General features: G+C 49.5%; 7 protein-coding genes across 8 annotated transcripts; 5 read left to right on the forward strand and 2 right to left on the reverse strand.

Annotated features, from left to right (window-relative positions):
* The first annotated feature begins 319 nt into the window (after nt 1-319).
* LOC128264244 (protein kish) lies at nt 320-952 on the forward strand. The gene is made up of 3 exons (XM_052999651.1): nt 320-478; nt 550-659; nt 727-952. Exons 1-3 carry the CDS (start codon nt 476-478, stop codon nt 830-832), a joined length of 219 nt encoding a protein of 72 aa, XP_052855611.1. The 5' UTR covers nt 320-475; the 3' UTR covers nt 833-952.
* Nucleotides 953-970: 18 nt separating this feature from the next.
* LOC128264240 (uncharacterized) lies at nt 971-1,936 on the forward strand. Of its 2 annotated transcripts, XM_052999647.1 has the most exons (2): nt 971-1,111; nt 1,178-1,933. In XM_052999647.1, exons 1-2 carry the CDS (start codon nt 998-1,000, stop codon nt 1,874-1,876), a joined length of 813 nt encoding a protein of 270 aa, XP_052855607.1. In that variant the 5' UTR covers nt 971-997; the 3' UTR covers nt 1,877-1,933. The 2 variants fall into 2 exon arrangements, with proteins under 2 accessions (XP_052855607.1, XP_052855606.1); XM_052999646.1 differs by having other exon boundaries at nt 985-1,936.
* Nucleotides 1,937-1,939: 3 nt separating this feature from the next.
* On the reverse strand, nt 1,940-2,895 carry LOC128264241 (NADH dehydrogenase [ubiquinone] iron-sulfur protein 4, mitochondrial). The gene is made up of 3 exons (XM_052999648.1): nt 2,722-2,895; nt 2,318-2,647; nt 1,940-2,237 (listed from the first exon to the last, which is right to left on the reverse strand). Exons 1-3 carry the CDS (start codon nt 2,769-2,771, stop codon nt 2,057-2,059), a joined length of 561 nt encoding a protein of 186 aa, XP_052855608.1. The 5' UTR covers nt 2,772-2,895; the 3' UTR covers nt 1,940-2,056.
* A 1,389-nt stretch (nt 2,896-4,284) lies between these two features.
* Nucleotides 4,285-13,644, forward strand: LOC128264230 (5'-3' exoribonuclease 1). The gene is made up of 11 exons (XM_052999611.1): nt 4,285-4,510; nt 4,569-5,663; nt 5,716-6,027; nt 7,605-8,069; nt 8,129-8,397; nt 8,484-8,803; nt 8,870-9,763; nt 11,355-12,541; nt 12,620-12,721; nt 12,788-12,865; nt 13,022-13,644. The coding sequence occupies exons 1-11, from the start codon at nt 4,436-4,438 to the stop codon at nt 13,091-13,093; spliced, it is 4,869 nt and encodes a 1,622-aa protein (XP_052855571.1). The 5' UTR covers nt 4,285-4,435; the 3' UTR covers nt 13,094-13,644.
* Nucleotides 13,645-14,878: 1,234 nt separating this feature from the next.
* On the reverse strand, nt 14,879-18,722 carry LOC128264233 (N-alpha-acetyltransferase 16, NatA auxiliary subunit). The gene is made up of 6 exons (XM_052999624.1): nt 18,385-18,722; nt 17,529-18,017; nt 16,673-17,460; nt 16,181-16,608; nt 15,462-16,114; nt 14,879-15,377 (listed from the first exon to the last, which is right to left on the reverse strand). The coding sequence occupies exons 1-6, from the start codon at nt 18,439-18,441 to the stop codon at nt 15,120-15,122; spliced, it is 2,673 nt and encodes an 890-aa protein (XP_052855584.1). The 5' UTR covers nt 18,442-18,722; the 3' UTR covers nt 14,879-15,119.
* Nucleotides 18,723-19,038: 316 nt separating this feature from the next.
* LOC128264243 (28S ribosomal protein S14, mitochondrial) lies at nt 19,039-19,629 on the forward strand. Its single transcript, XM_052999650.1, has 2 exons — nt 19,039-19,196; nt 19,256-19,629. Exons 1-2 carry the CDS (start codon nt 19,134-19,136, stop codon nt 19,577-19,579), a joined length of 387 nt encoding a protein of 128 aa, XP_052855610.1. The 5' UTR covers nt 19,039-19,133; the 3' UTR covers nt 19,580-19,629.
* An 84-nt stretch (nt 19,630-19,713) lies between these two features.
* Nucleotides 19,714-24,407, forward strand: LOC128264231 (probable ATP-dependent RNA helicase DHX34). The gene is made up of 7 exons (XM_052999613.1): nt 19,714-20,290; nt 20,345-20,881; nt 20,940-21,310; nt 21,373-21,570; nt 21,640-22,571; nt 22,654-22,886; nt 23,792-24,407. The coding sequence occupies exons 1-7, from the start codon at nt 19,738-19,740 to the stop codon at nt 24,391-24,393; spliced, it is 3,426 nt and encodes a 1,141-aa protein (XP_052855573.1). The 5' UTR covers nt 19,714-19,737; the 3' UTR covers nt 24,394-24,407.
* The last annotated feature ends 186 nt before the right edge of the window (nt 24,408-24,593 follow it).

A 24,593-nucleotide genomic window follows, 5' to 3' on the forward strand; every position in this document is an offset into this window, starting at 1 on the left:
CTTTGTTTTTCAAATAATTTAAAAGTCTGCAAAGAGAAAAATTAATACTTTTAGAGAATTGAAAATATTTTAAACATTTTAGGACAATCCAATTGTCAAAGAAAAATTAAAATGTCATATTCGGAGTAGCTAGCTGGAAACATGACACTAAATAATCTCAGAAAAGACTTTATTGAAATAGCTCGAAATTTAAGAGTCGGATTCCACTGGCAACAATATTAAAAAATGTATAAAACATAATATATATATATATTTATCTTTTCAAAGGACTTTTGTTGTAATTTTTACAATATTAAATTCACAACAAACCGCCCAGTTATTTCAAAACGGCCAGCGGTATGTTATTGACATGATATCGAACCAGTCGTTCATCTGATTTTAGAACCAGTTCGCTGTCGCAGAACAGATGGCACGTCACTAGTTTAACGTTTGTTTTTATTGCAAGCGCCGAAATCTCCAGCCGATTCGCAAAATCATGGTATGAAACGCACCTCATGGGCAAGACTCTGTGCCGTTGACTAATCCGACGTCTCTCCGCCCATTCCACAGAGTGCCCTGTTCAACTTCCAGAGCCTGCTCTCGGTCATCCTGCTGCTGATCTGCACCTGTGCCTACCTGCGTTCCCTCTTTCCCAGCATCATCGACCGCAACAAAACCGGGTAAGTAGTGCTCCATCCGAATCCCCCATCCTGTTTGCCCACTCAAACACCCAATCTCTGACTGCAGGTTCCTGGGCACTTTCTGGAAGCTGGCGAGGATAGGGGAGCGCAAGTCGCCCTGGGTGGGAGCCGCCTGCCTGATCATGGCCTTCACCGTCCTCTTCTGGAGCTGAGTGTCCACTGAGTGCTGCACTATTTATTTATAATTAAATCATCCTGATTCCAGACTTTTGAAGTCTTGTAAATACACACTGCGTTCTGCAGCACTGGCCAGGCATTTTCGGCTTTCCCAACACTGCCAGTTGTCTGTGCTTTTTTTGTTGTGACTATTAATAGTAATGTCTGGCGAAGATCGGGATCGAGAGCAGCTGCGTCTCTTTGTGTCCGCCAGCAGAAGGCGTCTGCACGACCTCCTGAAACGCCTGCACTGGAGCGAGGAGGGGGTGCTCGGGGCAAGTCACAGCAGCCGAAGTCGGCAGAAGGAACCTGGCCTAAGAGTGTCCTTTGTGCTTCCGCAGGGACACCAGTCGTCAACCGATGAGGGACTCGCATCTGAGACTTTGGAGCAACTTCCCGCCTCCTGCTGCACCAATTCCGCTTTTAGCCTCCAGCTAGACAGCACGGATATCCAGCGCATTGTGGGAAAGGGCAGCCCCGTCCATCCCTGCTCCTTCGATGATCTGCAGGCAGGGCTCAATGCCAGCCAAAGACTCCTGATCTATGAGCACGTCCTGCAGCACACCGCCAAGCACCCAGAGTTCCAAGACAATGCCGCCTTCGCCGAGCTGGTGGGCGAAACTAAGAGGGAGCGGAAGAAGCAGCGTCGCCATCGCAAGAGCAAACCCACGCTCAATGAGGAGCTGCAGCAGTTGGTCGATCTGCAGATGCAGGCGCTGCAGAGGCAAAGGCAACGCGAGCAGGATCACAAGGAGAGGCATCGGGAGCACAAGGATCATAAGGAGCGGCACAAGGAGCACCATCAGAAGCATAATGAGCGCCATCAGGAGCACAAGGAGCATAGGGAAAGGCACCAGCAGCATAGGGAGCATCATCAGGAGCACATTGAGCGGCACAAGGAGCAAAACCGCAGCCGGAAACGAAGCCGGAGCAGTAGTCGCAGCCCAGATAGGCACCGCCATGGACACAGACATCGCGAGCAGCAGGAGCACCGCAGGCAGCACTACGGGAAACATAGATACCACACTTCTGACCATTAGAGCGGCTTCTAAACGAGCTCCTGGAGAACAGCAGGGAGTAAGGCCACAACAGTCGCTTGGTCATTACAGTAATTCCTAGTCCAGCCGACTGTTTATTTGGGTATTCAGATAATGAACAAAGCAAAAAAAAAATAGTTGAATTGTTGTCTATGATCCTGGCTAGCTCTCGAGTGGAGCCTCCTACTTGGTGGAGACGCGCGTGCGCTTGTTCCAGGCAAAGTTGATGCCGTAGTTCTTGACGCGCTCCTTCTTGGGCTTCTCGGCGCCGTCGACGTACCAGCGCCAGCCGTTGCGCTCGCAGTAGGTGATGGCCTCCTCCGGGGATCCGAACTGCACGTTCATGTTGGAAAGTGGGTCGCCGCTGTAAGCAGTGGTGGGTGGTGGTTAGTGGTTAGTTGTCAGTGCTATGTGTGGATGAATCCTGTCTCATTGATAACTCACCTGGAGGCCCAGCCCATGAGCGGGTTCTCCCAGCGCTCGCGGTTGTCGAACTCGATCTGCCAGGTGTTGATGTTGTCCGTGCCGCTCTGCATGGCGTTCTTGGGCGGAATATGGATGCGTACGCGCCGCTCCTTCAGATGCTCCTCGGGCACGCCGGAAATGGGGCCCAGATTGACGGCCGTGGGCACGGTGATCTTGCCGCTCAGCTTGTTGCGCTGGTCCAGCTCCTCGGGTCTAGCCAGGGCCGTTTTGGGGTCCAGTGGACCGCTGTCCTGCGAGGTTGAGGATGCAGATGCCCAGCGGGCGGCGGCCAACTTATTGGCCTGATACCTGCCGCAAGCCGAAGGTCGAAGGAAATGTAGATGGATTAGCAAGTCGTTTTAGGGGAAACAGAAGCCACTTACAGCTGCAGGGAGGCGGTGCCTCTGCACATCACTTGGCGGAGGGCCGACATTTCGCTAGGCGGTCTGGACTGATCACAATATCGGCTTCCAAATACGAATTACGTAAAATTTGGAACACAAGCGTTTGGCAGTTGAGAAAACAGCTGTTCGTCAGTGTGGCCAGATGTGTGATTTGTTTTGATTTGGGAACGTCAACGTGTGGCCAGGTCATATTGGCTTGGGGTTGAGTCCGTGCTAAAGTTGACGTAGGTACAAAAAACGATCAGTTAGCTTTTTAATTTACTTGGTTATGGTATTCTTTATGAACATCAATTTGGTTATAATTTGTACATTGATACGGAGCTTTAAAACAATTGATATTACATTTATTTTATATTTTTCGTCCGTTCCTTTAAAATGTATTGTTTTTTAAATAAATAGGACACTTAAAAAAGTTTTAAGACTTTGTGCTCAATTTCCAGTCGGCAAATCTCGTGTTTTCAAAAACAATCAATCAATCAAGCATATTTTTATTCTTGCAAAACAAAAAACGATCGATAATTTTTTTTTATTTTGTTATAGTATAATTTTATGGAAATCAATTTTGGTTATAATTTGTACATTAATACTGCAAGATTGGAGTTGCCTTTTTTTCGTAAGCCCTTCTATATATGCTTTTTAAGTCATAGCTCACGGGGCTCATGATTCCTATGAATCAAAGCTCATAACATGATCTAGGATCAATTGGATTCATTAGAAATCAGAACAGCTCATGAAGTGACATGTGTACAACGCCTAGAATTTGTAAAATTTTAAAATTAAAGGAGTTGTAATCCGGCATTTTTATACCCTTAGAGGGTATTATAATTTCAGTTAGAAAACTCATGAAACTTTCCCAAAAGTTGTCTTTCTATTGCAGGTAGTATATAAGTCGGATCGATCCGGATCGGTCGACTATAGCAAATAGCTCCCATAGGAACAATCGGAAAAATAAATTTAAAAAAATTATAACTTGGCTGTTTTTTAATTTTTTTTTATTGCTTCGACAAATAGTAATGGCTTGCCGAAGTTTGCTTCCTTTCTTGTTTACTTTAAGCTTCATATAACGGGCAACGAAAATTATTTATCTTAAGATTAGCAGACATTTTAAAAGAAAACAAAGTAAACCTCTTGTTCTTAAGAATTTGAGATTTGTAGTTCGAATTAACCGAAAAGACTAGCAGCGGAAAAAAGAATGCTATTGTTATAAAAACTTTGTGCTTTGTCATTTGACTAAACGGGGAATACATTAATCCATCCATTAATGCATCTTATGCAGGGCTCTAGTTGATACGGAGCTCTCAAAATAGTTAAAAATTTATTTGTATATATTTCGTGTCGCCTTTATTTTTTAATTTTCTTTTCTGTTTTAATAGACAGAATCAATAAAAATTTTTAATTCCAAGTTCTCAAATTGATGGCGTATATCGTGTTTTTAAGTTACTTATGATACCGTTACTCATATGTCATCTGTTTACCTGTTTTTCAAACCACTTTGAACCTAACCCAGGTACAAAGACAATTCGATACTTTGACGATAGTGAAGGACACCACCGACCCGAACTGAGCGTACGATAGTGTCGTCGCTAGTACGACAGCACAAATTCGCAAGAAAAACCAAAATTTTCAGTGACCAAGGACGCGTTGCGAGGAGCCATCCCACAGCAGATCCCACAGCAGATCCCACAGCAGCTAGATGGGTGTTCCTAAGTTCTTTCGCTACATCAGCGAGCGGTATCCGTGCCTCAGCGAGTTGGCGCGGGAGCATAGCGTAAGTGGAGACGACGCGGAGGCCATGTGAAGCACCGACAAGCTACCTTTGTTTGCAGATTCCCGAGTTCGACAACCTGTACCTGGACATGAACGGCATCGTGCACAACTGCTCGCATCCGGACGACAACAACATCCACTTTCACCTGGAGGAGCACCAGATATTCCAGGAGATCTTCAACTACGTGGACAAGCTGTTCTACCTGATCAAGCCGCAGCGCCTTTTCTTTCTGGCCGTCGACGGTGTGGCCCCGCGGGCCAAGATGAACCAGCAGCGCAGCCGGCGCTTCCGGTCGGCGCGCGAGGCCGAGCAGCTGGAGGTGAAGGCGGCGCAGCGCGGCGAGCGGCGGGAGCACGAGCGCTTCGACAGCAACTGCATCACGCCGGGCACAGAGTTCATGGTGCGGCTGCAGGAGGGGCTGCGCGCCTTCCTCAAGACCAAGATCTCCACGGACCCGCTGTGGCAGCGCTGCACCGTGATCCTCAGCGGCCAGGAGACGCCCGGCGAGGGCGAGCACAAGATCATGGACTACATACGCTACATGAAGGCGCAGCCGGACTTCGATCCCAACACGCGACACTGCCTGTACGGCCTGGACGCCGACCTGATCATCCTGGGCCTGTGCACCCACGAGCTGCACTTCGTGGTGCTGCGCGAGGAGGTCAAGTTCGGGCGGAACGTGAAGCGTGCCTCCGTGGAGGAGACGCGCTTCTTTCTGCTGCATTTGGGACTGCTGCGGGAGTACCTGGAGCTGGAGTTCGACGCCCTCAGCACTCCGGAGCGGAGGCTGGACGTGGCGCAGCTCATCGATGACTGGGTGCTGATGGGCTTCATGGTCGGCAACGACTTTGTGCCCCATCTGCCCTGCCTCCACATCTCCTCCAACGCCCTGCCCCTGCTCTACCGCACCTACATCCGCATTTACCCCACCCTCGGCGGCAACATCAACGAGAACGGCAAGCTCAACCTGCAGCGCCTGCAGATCTTCATGTCGGCCCTCACCGAGGTGGAGCTCGACCAGTTCAAGGAGCATGCCGACGACCTCAAGTACATGAACGCCAAGACGGAGGCCTTCGACATCGACGTGGCCGAGATCACCGCCAACGAGAGCCACGACTCGGACCTAGCCGCGCTCATTGACCAAAGCACAAAGGTGGGCCTACATATCTCTCGATTCCACTCATTGTCAACCCCTTCTTGTACAGCTCTACGAGGACGACAGCGAGGAGGACTGGAGCGACGAGGCGGCCGGTCTGATGCACGAGTTCCAGAATTACAAGCGCAACTACTATCGCAACAAGTTCAAGAGCGACGTGCAGCACAGTCAACTGATCGAGGAGCTGGGCCACCACTACGTGAACGCGCTGCAGTGGGTCCTCGACTACTACTACCGCGGCGTCCAGTCCTGGGACTGGTACTACCCCTTCCACTATGCCCCCTTCATCAGTGACCTCAAGAACATCGAGCAGGTGCAGATCAACTTCCAGCTGGGGACGCCCTTTCTACCATTCCAGCAGGTGAGTTGCTCTTTTCTACTCTCCGAGGGACATTCTCATAGCTTGACTCCCCTTCTCATTTATAAATTGGTTTTCGAATAGTTAAATTCAAATATTAGGTCTAAAAGCAATGTTCAAAAACACAACTAAAACAACTTCAAGTTAAAGCTGTTCATTTTATTCTTCAATATAATTGATACTTTCAAGCTTTTAAACTTTTTTCTGTGCTTAATTTAGCACAGGACCAATGCCTCGTTCTCAATAAAAAGTAACGTATTTAAAAATCACTGATTTAAACATAAATCATCTTTAGAATGCATTCCACAAACTGGCAGTTTATCAAGAATTTGTTCAACGTAATAAGTGAAAAATTTTGAGCATTGAGTTTTAAGAAATGCAAATTAAATATTTTTTGGAAAATTCGACTTTAGCCACGTTTAAGGAAAATTCAAAATATCTAGAAAAAATAGTACAAAATCTAGTTGCTAAACGATATTGGTTCGAGTTAATTAAGCTCAAATTAAAAAGTTTGGATTTATAAAAGTTTTACCATAATCTAGGCGCTTGCACGAATTGGATTTCAAAACCGCAAATTTTGAGAGATTTTGTGATTTACAATTTTCATGTTAATAAAATCGGAAGAATTTTGGAAAGAACTTTGGCCTAATGAACTAAAACGATTGATGTTTTTAATTAAAATTTTAAATTTTAGAAATGAGGCTTTAATCTACAATATAACACTGTATTTACTAAAGATTCTATACCTATCTCGCTCTAAACCAGTGACAATGGTGTCAAAGGTTATGTTTAAAGCAGTGCTGCAAATCAGACCATTAATTTTAAAGATTCGGTAGCCCAAGAAAGTCTTCTTCAAGATGTATAATTATGGTTATTTTTAAGCTTACACAAAAACTAAATATATTCTTTAAAGCGACTAAATTTTCATTTTTATGCGTTATGTGTATAAACAACTGTGGCGATATTCAGCTGCATTTTTTCGATCGTTTTTCTAAACTTGTAATCCATTTAAATTTATTAAAATAGATTAAAACAAAAAAAAAATCGCTTAAAAAGCTTACAAATCAATCTTTTTCAAGAATGCTGCACAAAAAATGTAATCCGACTTTCAGCGAAATTTTAAATCGAAAAATGTTTGCTAAAAAGTAATGATTATTTTTCAAGTAATATATTTTTTGCTCAAAACAATAATAATTATTTTGTGAGTGATCAAATAATACTTGAAAAGTATCATTAAATTGTGATTATTTTTTTGTCATACAAATTAATTAATATTATTCATGGAGCTCTAGTAGCTGGAGGCCTTAAGCTTGCCTGGGATATCACAATATCGTATGTTAGTTTTCTATTTTCTTGCTTCCTTTTATGAATTTTAAAACTGAAACTATTTAGATTTGTTATCTGTTATTCCTTATTAATATTAATAATGGGATTCAATATACACAGTGGTGGATTTAGTAAGGTTATGAGTTTATGGTTCATGGCTTAAACGAAACGATCATTTGCAATAAAACTTAAAACATACATTGTAACATACAAGAGATATATGTTATGTACCCTCCTCTCGATTCTTTGCGCAGCTCTTAGCCGTTCTACCGGCGGCCAGTTGCAAACTGCTGCCGGCCGCCTACCACGACCTCATGCTGCTGCCGAGCAGCCCGCTGGCCGAGTTCTATCCGCTGGAGTTCGAGAGCGACCTCAACGGCAAGAAGCACGACTGGGAGGCGGTGGTGCTGATTCCGTTCATCGACGAGCGGCGGCTCCTCAGCGCCATGGTGCCGTGCGAGGCGCTGCTGACGAACTCGGAGCGGGAGCGCAACCGCCACGGACCGATGTACGTGTACAACCACAGTGCAGAGTCGCAGGGCCCAATGGCCGGGCATCCGCCGCTGCGGGCGCTGCCACATCTCTACTGCACGGAGGTGGCCAAGTGGTCGCGCGAAATCGCACTCAACCTGCCGCACAGCGTGTGCGTTGAGCTGCCCAATGCGGCCAGGCATGTCTTCTTTCCGGGCTTCCCCACCATGCAGCACCTGCCCTTCGACGTGAGTAGACGCTGCCCCAGTCATCAGCAGCTCCTAATGCCCCTTGATACCTCTTGCAGTTCGAGCTGCGCCACGACCGCGTCAAGGTGTTCGAACAGGTGAGCCGCAACCAGAACATGGTGCTGATGCCGCGCAGACGCCAGCTGGAGGACACCCTGGAGGCGGTGGCCGGGCAGTATCTGGAGCAGGTGGTGCACATCGGCTGGCCGCATCTCATCAAGGCGAAGGTGGTGCGCGTGGCCACACGGGAGCAGCGCGTGGACGAGGAGGGCATCTCGCCGAACGACCCGCGTCGCTTCGACTCGGAGTGCAAGTCGCTGCAGGAACAGTTGAGTGTGAAGCCGCTGCCTGCGCCTGGCGCCTAATGCTCCTAATTCGCCCCACTCCTCCGTCTTTCCATCCGTCTTTCTCTAGCTTCACCACGCGCATGGGCATCAAGTTTGCCAACTACGACGTGCTCGTCTACGTGCGCACCTTTGCCGGCAGCTCCATGGAGTTCGGCGCCAAGGGGTCGCTGAAAATGCGGGATGCGTGGAGCAGCGCCGTCACCGGCTATCCCGCCCAGGGCGTGGTGGCCGAACTGGCCGTCAAGGAGAACATGCGCAAGCAGTTCCGCAAGGTGGAGGACTTCTTTCCCGTCGGCAGTCCGGTCTTCTTCATCGGCAATCCGTATTTCGGCAGCGAGGGCACTGTGCAGGACCCGATGCTCGCCTACGCCTGCGGCCGTATACAGGGTAAGACCGCTGAGTAGTCCCATTGTCTCATCCGGACAATGTCTAATCCTCATCCGCTGCTTGCAGTCAACATACGGGTGCGTCCGGAACCGGACGTGAAGGCGGCACGCATGTTCCAGGAGGAGCGTGACAAGGACCTGTTGAACACGTACGAGGTCTGCCACATCCTGAACATCAACGGGCGGGCGCTGGGCCGGCTGACCGGCACCGTTTGGGTGGTGCTCGGTCCGCGGCGCGAGAAAATGGAGAACGTGGCCAAGCACAACATTGGGCTGCAGCTGAAGTACCCGCGGCAGAACGAGGAGCGAGCCGGCTACTGCTGCCGCTCCGGCAACCAGTGGTTCTACTCCAGCATGGCCGTGGAACTGATGCGGGACTACTGCCAGCGTTTCCCAGACGTGGTGGCCTTCTTCGGCGTCAGCAGCGACCGCGGCGAGTATGTCTTCGAGCAGGACGTCTTCCCGCACTCAGTGGGCCAGCACAAAGTGGAGGATCTGTCCAATTGGGTGCGCCACCAGCCACACATGAAGGTGGAGCGCATCTCGTGCGGCTCCAAGACAGTCTGCCGCGAGACTGTCGAGCTTCTGATGGCCGCCGTCGACGAGCTGCGCTCACTGCCCGTGAAGGACGTCAAGCTGCAGGTGAAGCCGCACCTGCTCATCAAGCCCAATGTCACGCTGCCCGAGGCCTACCGATCCCGTCGTCCAGTGCGACTCTTCGACCGCGTCATCATCGTGCGCACCATTTACATGGTGCCGGTGGGCATCAAGGGCACTGTGATTGGCATTCACCCGGTCACCGATCCCAATCCGGTCAGATTGGAGTGCGTGCACGCCGTCGACACCTTCTGTGAGGTGCTGTTCGACCGGGCCGTGCCCAACTGCAACGACATCCACGGCATCGCCCCGGACCGGGTGTACAAGGTGCCCGAAAACGCCCTGGTGGTCATCTTTACGAATGGTGGGTGCTTCACTTGGAATTCGCATTTGGAAAGGCACATTGCCATATTTTCAATGGAACTTATTGTACTGTTTAATACCCCTGCAGAGGGTTGTGTGTGTGAAGTGTGTATATTAATGATCAGCATAATTATACGAGTTGATACAGCCATAACCGAGTCCAGATTAAAAGCAATCGTCATTTTTTATGTGTACGCAGATTAAGTTTGATCGGAACGACAATGTCAAAGTCGTTAAATCTCAGAGCTCTTATTCTCTTTAAGAGTGTATTATCTTTTTAGTCACAAGTTTGCAAAGCAACGTAGAGTATATATATTTTCGATCAGCATTGCTACAAGAGTCCATCTGTCAATCCGTCTCTGCGAAAATAGAATCCCAGTTTTTAAGCTATCTGGATGAAGCTCTTCTTAAAAGTCATCTTTCTGTTGCTGGTCGGTTACAATTCCAAGGGGGCGGATCGCAATACTGTATCAGAGTCTATATATAAATGAAAAAATAGCTTCGATGTTTTTAAATTTATACGAATATACTGCATTATCGTTTTAGAATTTCTTTTTTAGTTTTATAAAAATAATGTATAGTTGTCATGGAAACGATCCAAAATTGCATCGGAAAATCGTCACAGCTTTATTGTTTTCAAACATATATGTTACGCATACAAATCAAAATTTATCGTTTTATAGAATATTCTATATTTGTATTAGCTGCAAGGGTTAATTATTAAAATAATTGCAGTTCTCAGCTTGTGTAAATGAAAATCAAAAATACTTAGAAAGCCACTTTTAAAACATATTTTCATATTTTTGTGAAGCTTCTACAAACTAAATGGGGCAAATCTAAAAATTCACATTTATCATGGTAATATCTATACAAATTTAAAATACTAAATACTAAATATTGACATTGAAAAAGTGTTTCATTTTTATTGAATTTAAATTTGTATAATAAATAATAATAATTGTAAAATATTAATTTACTTCTTTGATTTATAAAAATTGTAAAATATTCATTTACTGCTTTGATTTTTATTGAATTTATTTTCTTTAATTGTAAAATATTCAGTTACTGCAGTATATTGAAAAGAGCATTTTAAGGAATTATTAATTATTATTTTACTTGAAAAGCCATAACAATGTCAAAGGTTTTTTAACCCTAATATTGTTTATCGGGTAAATTAAGAGAAAAGAGTCTTGTGTATTTAACCACTTTCGTTTATCAATACTATTATTTTGACCGCACCTGTACATATATGTCCATATAAGCTTTGGCTTGCCGAAGTTTGCCACCTGTGTTGTTTTATGTATACACTGACCGGGCTAAAAATCCTCCCGTTCGTTAGCTCACACAAATTGTAATGTTTTCTAAGAATAATGTTAATACCTCTCTGTTTTTTTTTTTTGCCTTAAATGGTGGTTTTATCGGATCAGTCCCTTGACTGTAAAGGCTTTAAAACTTCTAGCCGTTCTTGTTTGCCTTAGTAGGCGGGGGTCTAACTTGCAAACACATTAAACACATTAAATCACATTTGACTTCGAGACCTCAGCCCAGATACTCCTTTCGACTACAAATAATGGAGCAAATTTCTATTTCAGAGCAAGGACAGAAGGACAGAGCTGCGCAGCCGTCGCAGGCTCCGCAGCAAGTCAGGAACCAGGCCGACAACGAGCGTGCGAACTTGCGGGAGCCCCAACAGGCGACCAGCAGTCGCTACATGACCGCAGCTGGCTCGGACTGGATGCCGATCACGATGAAGACACAGATAGCCGACGACTTTCTCAAGACGCGTGCTGATTCCCCAAGGGCCAAATCGGACCGCTTCAAGTCGGCACACACACAACCGCAATCGCAATCGCAGTCCACACCGGAGCCGACTGCCAACTGGCGGCAGCAGCGTGGCACTGCTCCACCGACCAAGTCGCAGCCCCCGCCAGACAATTGGCGACGAACATCAACATCGACATCGTCATCGTCATCGCGGCAGCAAGGCGGCAGTTCGTCCGTTGCTCCGGCTCAAGCTGCTCCCACTGCAGCTCCAGTCGCACCAACAGCTACGCCGCAGGCTCAGACCCTGGCACTCATGTCGTTGCTGGGCTTGAAGAAGAAGGACCAGGACCAGGACCTGGTCCAGGGCCAGGACTCTCCGCAACCCCCAGCCCCACCTCTGCATCAAGCTTCAGTTCCCGGACAATTGCCCGTGACTTCTGCCCATTTCTCACTGGAGAATCTTCCAAAGCCACCGCTTTTCTGGCAGCAGGAGGCCCAAAAAGAACAGCAGGCCCAGAAGCAGCAGCAACAGCAACAGCAGCAGCAACAGCAACAGCAGAAAAAACAGCAGGATGCTGATCGCATCAAGAATCAACAGTGGTACAGAAATGTCCATCCGGGAGCGGAGATGGACCAGCAATCCCTAAAAGGTCCCCAAATGAGGCAGCAACAGACGCAGTTCCTGCAGCTGCCTAAGTTCCAGGTGCATGTGCAGCTCTCGAACCAACCCCACTCCTCGTTTAACAACGGAAATCAGTCACGTCCCAGCAACAACATAGCTGCACAAAGTGCCTTCAACAACAACGTGCGCATGAAACAGCAGCAACAGCAGCAACAGCAGCAACAGAAGCAGCAATACCAGCAGTACCAGCAGCAACAATATCAACCGCCTGTCCAGCAGCTGAAGGAGATCAACAATGTGGCACCGCGTTACTCGTCCATACAAGATTTTGTACCCATACAGGCGTATCGGCCGAAGAATACAAAGCGCGCGGGTCGCTGGGATCCAGAAGCGGTGAGGGAATGTCTTTAAAGTGGGTCAGGGCTTTGAATTTGAATGCCGTTCGTTTCTCCCCCCTTTTTTCCAATGCAGAAATCATTGACGGAAACCATTGGGACAAAGTCGCGTTCTAGTCAGCCGGAAAAATCGACCATTGAACAGACTGCTGAGCTGATCCAAACGCTTAAGATTCAGGTGAGCAATACAGACGCCTGTCTGTATGGTCGACATCGAAATAATGTATTTTCTGAACACGAGCAGCCATCAACATCACAGTCTGAACCTGGTTTCGCCCCAGCAGCCAGCACGGATGAATCCGTAGGATCATCTTCAAGCCAGGTGAATCTATCTTGATTTAAATGCAATTGTATTGAAATAAAAAGAAAGGATGCCGTTTCCGACTTATAGATATTCTCTTTTTTTTGCACGCAGGTGCATTAATTCGTCAAGCCTGTAAAAAACTATTATATCTTAAAGTATTTGTATCATTTACAGGCACACAAGCCAAGGAAACAGCGAACCCCTCGAATTGGGGCCAAGTTTGACTTGGATTATATAATGCATTGAGACGATAATACCATACAGATGATGTTCCGAATGAATCTAAGAATGATCTATTCTACAGCCCAAACACATGAAATTTAGAGATTAAGTTTAACACCCACCTAGATATATACGCTAAAAATGATTTAAACCTAAACTTATTATTTTCTTTACCCAGTCTGAATCCTGAAATGAGACTGACTTATCTTTTTATTTCCTTTTAATAAACTCAAGTTTTCGTGCGTTTAATTCAACGATATCCTTTTTACTACAAACTCTTATATGAGCTTATTACTGGATGTCCCAGTAAGCGTCGTGTACACAAGTGTTTCAAAAGCAACTTGTTCTATTAGGGGCGTAGCATCGGTTTTCTCAATAAAGCTGTTCATAATAAGAATTATTATAAAATTTACCAGTGGACTATCATGAAAATATAGTACTAGCAAGCTGTGTAACACTATTTTACACCCTGTTTTGCAAATGTTCTTTAAACTGTTTCCTGTGCTTTACAAACTAAACTTTATTAACTGTTTTAAAAACCTTCAATGTTTTTGAGACTTTCTTTCAGCCATTTCATCTCCTTCTTCAAATTTAGACCTATTCTTAGCTTTTTTTGAGAAAACTTTTGGAAAAAGTTTATAAATTTGGACATTTCTGTTAAATTTTTATACAAAACCAAGCTAACTTCAGCAAGCCGAAGTTTATATATCCCTGCAGCTAATGAAGCCCACTTCCACAAGCGAAAGTTTATAACCAAAATCGATTCTGATTTTATTGTATCGGATTTATAAAAACTCTTAAAATCCCCCAAATTATATGCAAATATATTCAATAGTTTTTTTTTGCAGCTACACGACATTGTCTTTCGATTTTGTTAAAACTCAAAATGGATTCTAAAATCTATTTTTGTCTTGATTGTGCCCAAGTCAAATTTAGCATATAGTCGTCAGATTTTAGCCATGTCCTCATGAGTCGTATAATGTGACAATTTTCATAAATAAGCAACTGATGCATAAACTTCTGACCAAAATGTTATTAAAAATATTTGTGTCTCCAACGATTCAATAAAAACTGTATATTTATATTCCCTTGTCCTTCGCACCTGGGATTTGTGTACTATCCTCTACAACGACATGAATATTTTTAATAAAAAATATGTATTGATTGTTGCTAAAAACATGAGATTGTCGTACTACATATTTAAATGTTTAGCATTAATTGTATTGAGACTTCTGGTATAATTTGGTTACTTAATTAATGCATATTATAAGGCGAATCAAAAACGTCGACTTCAAATAGCTAGGAGACAAGACACCAAGAACATGGGTACTCAACATATCCACTGAAGCTCTGACACACCAGTTTTGATCATTATCATCAAGTGCTCGCTGTGCTCCGTTTATAGTTGTAATAGTGCAAAAATTGCTATCTAGAATTATAAGACTTGTCTTCTTTTACGAATTAAGATTTTGATTTGCGTATAATTAGTTACGACTTTATATGTACATACAATGCATTCGTTAAAAATAATAAAAAATAAAAGGTTATTGAAAAAAAGCCAGCAAGTGTTGTCAACATAGGTTGTTCTCTCCATTTGATTCAATTTTCAACTTTTAAAATCCTACAACAGTGTCAACTTGCGTTCATATATTTTTACGGAGTCGGAAAAGACATGCGACTCCCATGCCCATGTTTCTACATCGACTTGTCTTCTGGCGAAACAACTATGGATCATTATTGATCAGATAAACTCAGCTTTGCTCAGATCAGCGATCAGCGCAGCCTCTTCATCATAGCATCGTCAATTCGTTTGTTGTTGTTAATAGTGAATTTTATTGTGGTTGCCGTTGTTTATAGAGCTAAGCTTATTCCTGTTCATATTGTTGTTGTTGTTGTTGTTTGTTGTTGTTGTTGTTGTTAGTTAGGTTCGCTTCTTCTCCTTATTGTTGCCGCAGATCTGTGGTTGCTGTTCTCGCCGTTCTTTCTGCTCTTGCCGTTGGGTGTTATGGTTTTTGCGGCCGTGGGTATTGTGTAGCAGTCTTGATTGGTCCTAAGACGCTGCCGCTGCCGTGGCCAAAACCGACACCGCTTCACTAGACTCAACATGAATCAGTTGCTGCTGCTCCTCCTCGGCGCGCAACTTGGCGGCCTCCTTCTCCTGCAGCTGGGCCTCCAGCTCCTCGACATTGCGAAAGATGCGGGCGAACTGGAAGCGTTCATGGCACGCCTGCTGGTAGAGAGCGGCCTCGGCCTCGCACTCCCCAAACACATCGCCGTCCCGCAACGCTGTGTAGATTTTGGTGGCCTCCTGCAGAGCAGAATTTCAATTGCAAGGGTAAACAAGGGTAGACAAGGGTAGACAAGGGCAGTCATCGAGTTAACGGGTGCTTACCTCTAAACGGATCTTGGTCAGATTGAAGCTAGTGACCAGCTTGATGGCGGCGGCCTTTTTACTATTGTCCAGCTCGTACAGACTGCGGGCGCCCTCGTATAAATGCAGTATGGAAGCGTTGTGCTTGGCAATGAACTCGTCGTTCAGCTGCTGGGGCGTCTTGCTGCCTATCAGTTCTTTGGTGGCCTTGTCCAGCACCTGCTGTACGTGATCATTGAACGGCTGCTGCTTGGCGGTGATGGCCAGCGACTTCATGAAGCGAATAATGCAGCTGTGGAGTTCGGGGTGCGCGGGATTGACGGCGCGAGCGCGCAGGATGGACTGCAGCATGAGGAGCAGCTTGTTCTTGCGGTAGTACACCTCGAAGGCCAGCAGATGCGTCTCAATGCGCTCCTTGGCCAGCTGCTGCAGCGGCTTAAGGAAGTCGATGGCCTTCTCCAGCGGATCGTCCGTGCGCTCCAGCTTCTCGGCCACCAGCTCGTCCAGCTGCGGAGCATCGGGATCGGTCTCCTGGTTCGCCTGCTGCTTCGACTTCTGGTGCTGCTCGCGCTTCACTTGCGCCTGTGCGGCCTGCGCACTCTCCAGCTCGGCTTTCTTCTTGGCCTTGCGCTGTTTGCTGCGCAGCTTCTTCAGCTCCGAAGGGGGCAGGTTCTCTGTGGCGGAACGAAGGAAGGAATTGTAGCAGTGGGCATGGCGAAACAAGCCACAAGTTTACATACCAATGTCAATCTCCTCAATGGTCGTCTCAGACTTGAGCGGCTTGTCGTACAGGCGCAGATACACCTCGATGGCGCACTTGGCCGCCTTGAAGTAGAAGGGATGCTGGCGCAGCACGTCCTCCAGCCGCAGCAGGCCCACGTAGGCGCGCAGCGTCATTTTACGCATGCAGTAGGTGTGGAAATCAAACTGGTCCTCGACAATCTCGGCGAAGTGGCGCTCCACCTCGTGGCACTTCTTCAGCGACTCGCCCCAGCGACCCATGCGCTGGTAGGCCAGGGCACATTCCGTCTGGAACCACATGCACTGCATCTCGTTCAAGTTGTCCATGGCGGAGACGCCCTCGCGGGTGAACTTCGCGCAGATCTCCTCGGCCTCCTGCACCATGTTGCCGCGCAGCATGTACTTGGCGCACTTGGAGTTGATGTAACTACGGGAAGAGGAACACCGAGGGTTATACTTAGAAAGCCCAGTCAATAGTAGGCGATGCTCACCGATCCGCCGTGTCCATGCTCTGCGCTTCTTCCAGCCAGACGTACGCCTCCACGGGATCGCCGGCATGCTTGAAGATGCGACCCTTGGTGATGAGCAGCTCGATCAGTGTGGGCGTATGGTCGATCGCCACGTTGATGTACTCGAGGGCGCGGTCCGTGTCGCGCATGTAGTCGTAGTGCTGCGCCAGAAACAGGGCCGTCCACACCAGCGCCGAGGCCGGCTCGACGGGCACCCCGGCGTCGGCGTCCTCGCGAGAGAAGTGACCGGAGCGAGTTAGATTCTCGAAATACTGCAGCGTCAGCTCCTCGATGGTGGCCGCCTTCTCCGGAATCTGGTGCAGGGTGCGCACGTTGACAAAGAGCGGCGGAATGCCCTTGCGCAGGCCGCGGCGCAGGTACTCGTCGGCCACGACACGGAACTCAGCACCGATGGCGATGTTCAGAGGCAGGCGGCGGGGACAGAGAGCGCGCGGATACTGCTCCTGGAACACGCGATAGATGGAGACTACGGCACTGGGCTCGGTCACCTGGCGGGCGGCAATGTACTGCTCGTAGTAGAGCACGTTCTCCGGGTTGCGGCGGATCAGGGACTCGAAGATGGGCACCGCCTTCTCCTGCTGCTGCAGCTTGATGTACAGGTCGCCCATGGTCTCGCGCACGGCCAGCTTGTCAACGATCTGGGCCTGGTACTCAATCAGGTGGTCCACGGCCTGCTGCAGGCGCTCCGACTCGATGAGTATCTGGTTCTGGTAGAGCAGCAGCTCCGAGTGGCGGTAGTCGTGCGCCTCCTGAGGAGGAGAAGGAGAAATAATTATGCGACGGATACAATGGAGCGGCGGGTAGCCCGACTACATACAATCGAGGTCTGCGACGCGCTGAACGTCTCCAGGATGTTGTTGGCCTTGTCGTAGTCCCGCAACAGATGGTAGCTCATGGCGTACCCGATCCAGGAGGCTTGCTGCGAGGGTCGCAGCGTGAACAGGTGGTGGCGCGTCTCCTTGTAGCCCTCCAGATCGCGCATCTGGATCTGCAGCAGCGACAGGTCCTTGAGGATCTGCAGGTTGTCCTTCTCCCACTTGAGTGCATTACGGTAGCACTTGATGGCCTCGTCGTACTTTTTGTCGCTGCGCTGCAGCAGTCCGTAGACGTGCCAGCAGACGTGGGAGCGCAGGTCGTTGCGCAGCCCCAGCCGGACGTACTTGTAGGCCTCCTCGCGACGACCCAGTCCGTTCAGGGTGAGCCCCTTCATGGCCAGCGTCTCGCCGTGCTCCGTGTACTTGGAGTTCGAGAGGATCTGCTTGGCCAGCTTGAGGCCATTTTTGTACTGCTTCAGTTCGTAGCTTTTCTGGTGGGAGAGAGAGAAAAAGAGAGAGAGAGAGACGAAAGGATTGGGATTAGGTCAGTGGTTCCAATACGCATCGTCCCGCCCAGCGACACATTTTGAGGTTATGCCACTCTCGGGCGGCTCACAGCGTAGGCAGCAGCGGTAGCAGCGAGACGCCGTGGCGGAGCCCCGCATCCTGGCCAGCGTTCTGCTCGGCTGCTGCTGCCGCCGCCGCCTGCCAAAAATAGCCACTCCACTGCACTTTGCCGAAAAAGCACATGGATGCCGAAGCCGGCCGCTGAGGGTGGGGGTGTTTTGTTGGCGTGTTGGAGGAGCAACTGCTGAAAGTGGGCAGTGGGCAGTAGAAGGCAGAGCCCTCGGCGCTTACAAGTAGCTTGCGGAAGAGCGCACCCTCCTTGGGCGGCAGGGGATCGCTGGAAGGCATCTCTGCAAGGCTGCTCCTCTCTTCCTCTTCTCGTCGTCGGGTCGGGTCGGCTCTTGTTCTTCCTCAGCTGCTCTGCTGACTGGGTATCGCCTGGATCGCCGTGAATTGCACCGGACTGCGGGATCTGCGGAATCTGCGGAAACGGATGCTTCGGCTGCTCGGGGAGCTGAATTCAGTTGGTTGAGTTGAAGACACACCGCACAAGGCGAAAACAGCGAACTGCGGGCACGAGCAAATTTCTAACTCGACGTGAGACAGCCACACGCACACCAGGAACCACAACTATACACATGCACGCACTCGCGCACATACCCACACAGGCACACGTGACCGCGTTTCGCGGTGAATGGTCTGAATGGTGAATGACAGTGAACGCGCTCGATTTGAATCGCGCGTTGTAGCGGTGGTGGTTATGTAAAGGGCGGCTGGTCTTTAATTAAAACTGTTTTTGGGAGCTTCGTAGCCATGCAGACGGTCTACGTATTTCCACAACAAATTCCACACGGCATGCTACGCTCTAGCATTTGACTGGTAATACCATACAATTGCATTTAAAAAATATTCCTCGAAAAGTGCCAGTCACCTGCAAAGAGAATCAGCTGCCTAGCAATCAGACCTATCGATAAGTTAACTCGATAGTTCGGGCTCCATATATAGGAAGAAAGAGGAAGAGCACCGGCAGGAGCAGCAACATGAATTCTCTGGCCAGGATCGGGGGCTTTGTTTGTCAATCGGTGCAGATAGCCGGCTGCGGAGTAAGTGGGGAGTAATCCAAACACGTTAGCGTGGAAACTAAACCTATTGACCATTCCAGCTGCAGCAGGTGCGCACCAAGTACGCCGATTGGAAGATGATCCGCGACGTGAAGCGGCGAAAGTGCGTCAAGGAGCACGCCGTGGAGCGCCTGCGGGTCAACTCGCTGCGCAAGAACGACATCCTGCCCGTGGAGCTGAGGGAGGTGGCCGACGCCGAGATCGCAGCCTTTCCGCGCGACTCATCTTTGGTCCGAGTGCGGGAACGCTGTGCGCTTACGTCACGCCCGCGGGGAGTTGTTCACAAGTACCGGCTGAGCCGCATCGTCTGGCGGCACTTGGCCGACTACAACAAGTTGTCCGGGGTGCAGCGCGCCATGTGGTAGCGGCTCCTTTCTGTTAGCAATCTAGGGAAATAAACCATTTTAGTTGTCAACTTGCCAGATCTTTGTTATCGGTCGTGGTGCCCTCACAGCTGACCCGTCTATCGATAGGCGTCTTATCGGGCGCTGCCGGTATAAATAAATAAACATTTTGAGCGAGAATGTCCCGAAAATCAAAGAAAGGCGACGGGACCAGGCTCAACCTGATCGACTTTAGTTTCCTAGACCGCAAGGCTGAGCTATCTGGGCTCCTGCAGGCCAAGAGTCGCCAAGTGGGCAGAAGTCTGGTGGAGAACGAAGGGGACTTCTGGAAGTTCGTAGGCAAATACGAGGCCATGATGCGCTCCACGGGCCAGCCCGTGCTGCCATCGCTGCTCTCCGAGGAGGAACTGGTCACCTCGCAGCCGTATCACCGCAGCAAGCACCTTGCTTTGCGGCTGGACGGGGATGCCCTGCTCCAAGAGGCACACGCCGAGATGCACTTGCAGTTCCGCCAGCTCCTGCTGGTCTACCTGGACTTTCGCCAGGCGGAGAAGTTCCAGCGCATACGGAAGCTGCGGCAAACGCAGCGCAACCTGCCCATTGCCCGCTTCCGCCAGGATTTGCGCGAGGCCCTGGACACGTCCCGTGTGGTCATCGTGGCCGGCGACACGGGCTGTGGCAAGTCCACGCAGGTGCCCCAGTTCCTTTACGAGTTCGGCTACCGCAGCATAGGTGAGTGGTGCCATTGATTGTGCTCCAATCTGGCCTAATCCTTTCATGCCCTAGCCTGCACCCAGCCACGCCGCTTGGCCTGTGTGTCCCTGTGCAAGCGCGTGGCCCACGAGCTCCTGGACGACTACGGCAGCCGGGTGGCCTTCCAGATCCGCTTCGAGCGCAGTCGTACACAGAGCACCAACATCCTGTTCATCACGGAGGGCCTGCTGCTGCGCCAGCTGGCCGTGGCCGCCAATCTCGACCAGTACGACGCACTCATCCTGGACGAGATCCACGAGCGCAACCTGTTCGGCGACTTTCTGCTGGGCGTGACCAAGTGCCTGCTGCGAGCGCGGCCGCAGCTGAAGCTGATCCTCATGTCGGCCACCATCAACGTGGAGCTCTTCCACGGCTACTTCCGCGAGGAGGGGGCCCGTCTGGTACAGGTGCCGGGTCGCCTGTTCCCCATCAAGCTGCGCTACCTGCCGCCGCCGGCTCTGGAGCTGAAGGCGGGCCAGGCGACCGCCTCGTCCAAGCGTTCCCAGGGCAACCGTCTCGACCCAGCGCCCTTCGTCCAGGTCCTGAGCCTGATCGACCAGCAGTATCCGAGTGAGTCCGGCCATCTTGGGTGTCTGAAACACTACAACAATAACCATATAATCCCCAGCCAGCGAGCGCGGCGATGTGCTCATATTCGTGAGCGGCGTAAATGAAATCGAATCGGTGGTGGAGGCCGTCCAGGAATATGCCACCGAGCAGACGCACTGGCTCGTGCTGCCACTGCACAGTGGCCAGGCAATCGCCGAGCAGGGCAAGGTGTTCGACTATGCGCCCGAGGGCTGGCGCAAGTGCATCGTGTCCACCAACATCGCCGAAACGTCGCTAACCGTGGACGGGGTGCGGTTCGTGGTCGACTCCGGCAAGGTCAAGGAAATGAGCTACGACGCCACCTGTAAGGGTCAGCGACTGAAGGAGTTCTGGGTGTCCAAGTCGTCGGCGGAGCAGCGCAAGGGTCGCGCTGGTCGCACAGGACCAGGCGTAAGCCAAGCCGTCATTTTGGGGACTCTCTTCTCAACTCAATCCCACTTTCCCATCGACAGGTTTGCTTTCGCCTGTACACCGCGGATCAGTTCAACGCCTTCGAGGCCTATCCCACACCGGAAATCTACCGCGTCCCGCTCGACACGATGCTGCTCCAGATGGTGTCCATGGGATTGCCCGATGTCAGAGCCTTTCCCTTCATTGAGGCCCCGGAAACGGAGCGCATCGAGCAGACCATTCTGGCCCTCAAGCAGCACGTAAGAATTTTGACCAAAATATGTGACCAAAAGGTGATCCTAATCCCAAGCCCAAACCCTCGATGGTAGTGCGCCCTTAGCGTGGAGGAGAAGATCACACCGCTGGGCAGCTCGCTGGCTAACCTGCCCGTGGAGCTGTCCATCGGCAAGATGCTGCTCATGGGCTGTGTCTTCCCGGAGGTGGAGCAGCTGCTGACCCTGGCCGCCATGCTCAGCGTGCAGAACCCGCTGACAAATCGTGCCCACACGGATCAGCGTTGCGTGCGTGAGCGCGAGTCGTTGGAGTCCGACCAGGGCGACCTCTTCACCCTGGTCCGCCTCTACCGCGAGTGGCTGCAGCTGAAGATCCGGCGCGACAGCACTCGCCAGTGGTGCCGACGCCTGGGCATCGAGGAGCAGCGCTTCTACGAGGTGACCAAGCTGCGCCAACAGTTCCAGCGCATCCTCGAGAGCTGCGGCATGGTGGTGCCCAGCAGCTCCGGTTCCCAGCTGACAGGCGCCGAGCGGGCCACGCGGCACGGCGAGCTGCGCCAGCTGAAGGCTCTCAAGCGCCGCCAACGCTTCGAGCAGCCTCGTCAGCGCAAGTTGCTCAAGCAGCAGCAGGGCGCGCCGCATGAGGAGGAGGAGGAGGAGCGTAGTGAGGAGCAGGGCGACGACATGCGGGATGTGGACTTCCGGCTGCGGTATGACCACCGGCAACTAGCACTACTGGAGCGCTCGGCGCGCCTCGACCGCCATCGAGACGTGGTGCTGCTGAAGCTGCTGCTCGGAAGCGGCTTTTACCCGCAACTGGCCGTCGCCGACGAGTTTAACTACTGCAAGGGCGGCGGTCAGCAGTTCTTCCACACGCGGCTCAAGCCCTTCCTGCTGCAACACCCCAACTCCCACTTCGCCAAGCACTACGAGCTGCTCAAGCTGGCCGACAGCGATCTGCTGCTCAAGCCGGACTTTTACACGCCCAAGCACCCGGTCAGCGAACGCCACCAGTTGCTGTGCTACCAGTGAGTACGCGCAAATCAATATCCCATCCAATGGCCTATCAGTGCTATCAGTGCTATCAGTGCTAATCCCACCGATCCGCAGGTCGCTGCTGGAAACCGCCAAGCCCTATCTGATCAACTGTATCCGCCTGCCGGCAGCCCAGACTCTGCTGCTCTTCGGCTTCTCCATCGACACAAACGCCGGCATCACCCAGATCGTCTGCGACGGCTGGCTGGGGTTGGATCTACCCATGCCCGGCAGCGGCATGGAGCTCCTTAGCCGCGCCATCGCGCTGCGCCGACGGTGGAGCAGTCTGCTTTATGCCAAACTAGAAGGTAAGTGTTTAGTTTCAGCCGTACTTCTTGTGTGGCAAAAAGTAGGTATAAATTAAAAAAAAAAAGGTTTCTCTGTCACTACTTTTTGAGGCCATTTTTTATGCATATTATTTCCAATCATTTAATATTAAATTTAATTTATTTCAATTCTTATAAATCTATGGTTTTACTTGGCTAATTTAATCAGCTAATTTTCTCGGCTTCATGGTGGGCTAAAGTAAAAATTTTATTGAAAATCGGGACTGAGAATTGAGAATTGAGGCCATTTTTTATTAGGTTAGTTTTCAATAACTTAATTTTTATTAATTTAAATTCTTATAAATCTCTGTTATTGCTTGGCTATTTGACCCGGCTAAAAGTAGGTTTTCACTTTTCCATGGAAAGCTTAAATAACTGACTGAGACATAAGGTTGTTTTTCATTAGTTTTTTCAAAAATTTCATATTTTTTAATGTAAATTCTTGCAATACCTGTGATTACTTGGCTATTTTATCCAGCAAAAGCCAATTTACTTGGCTTAATGGTAGGCTAAATTTTAAACTAAATTAAAAAAAAAACAGGACTTCGCGGCGTTACACGTCTTCGTGCTAAATTGAACCAGATAAAGTTTGTTTTCCATTATTTAATATTTAATTATTTAAAAAATGTTATTCATTTGTTTTGTTACTTCGCTAATTTGACCAGCTAAGGTCAGTTTCTGAAGAAACCCCTGTCAATTTTGCAGCCTAGAACCTACCTTTAGCTAGCCTTCTATGCCTTAAAGTTAGCAGTTCGCTTCGTATTTTAACAAATTTATGAGATATTTTTATTTTTTTTATTTGAAGCACAGTATGCTGCCGGTAATTGGCATTTTTAGTAAATTGACTTAATTCCTTGGGCACCTTACTCTAATTATCTTATTCGCAGATCTGAACAACAAGCTGGAAGTATCCTCAGGTGTGAGCAATGTGAGCAATGTGAGCAGCACGCTTTGGCACGAGCTGGTCGACTTCATGGCGCTGGATGTGGCGTACGCGATTCGGCGATTGCTTCCCGCAGATATCAAGCGGCTCTACTCACACCAGGCCCCTTCGGCGCGCCTTATGGAGCTCAAGCAGAATCCCTTTGCCGTCGACTATGCCATGACCGCCAACGAAGAGAAGGGCGGGCTCAATGTATCCGAGCACGTGGTGTACAACTGCTTGGCGGAGCAGCCGTGGACATTGGCCATGGACGCGGCCCTCCGCACAGAGCCATGGCACTGCCCGCACTGCGATTTCGAGTTGGATGAGTTCGATGTGCTGGAACAGCTGGTGCACCGACCCCAGTGTCCGGGTCGCAAGGCGCACGGTCGTAAACCTAGACCGGATAGCCCGGCTAACACAGCGGATGCTGACCCTTCCAGTGCATCCAGAAGCTCAAGCTCCCACTCATCCGGCGGCTATTACTGTGACACCTGCAAGCGCAAGTTGCGGTTGACAAAGATCGACATGCTGCGCCACCAGCAGCAGTGCCGAAATAATAAATAATTGACTGAAATAAAGCGCTGAAATGGGTTGTTAAAAGTAAAAGTTACCAACACTTTGAAAACTCGTAATCTGACATGATTACAACGCCTTTATATGTTTTTAATGTCTCTGTTATCGCTCTAATTGTACGTGCCATTGGAATTTTCTTGATCTTTCTTTGGTTTTTTGAGCCAAAACTCAGTATTGTGGCATGCAATTGT

This window comes from Drosophila gunungcola, unplaced genomic scaffold, assembly GCF_025200985.1.
Source record: "Drosophila gunungcola strain Sukarami unplaced genomic scaffold, Dgunungcola_SK_2 000060F, whole genome shotgun sequence".
NCBI lineage: Eukaryota > Metazoa > Arthropoda > Insecta > Diptera > Drosophilidae > Drosophila > Drosophila gunungcola.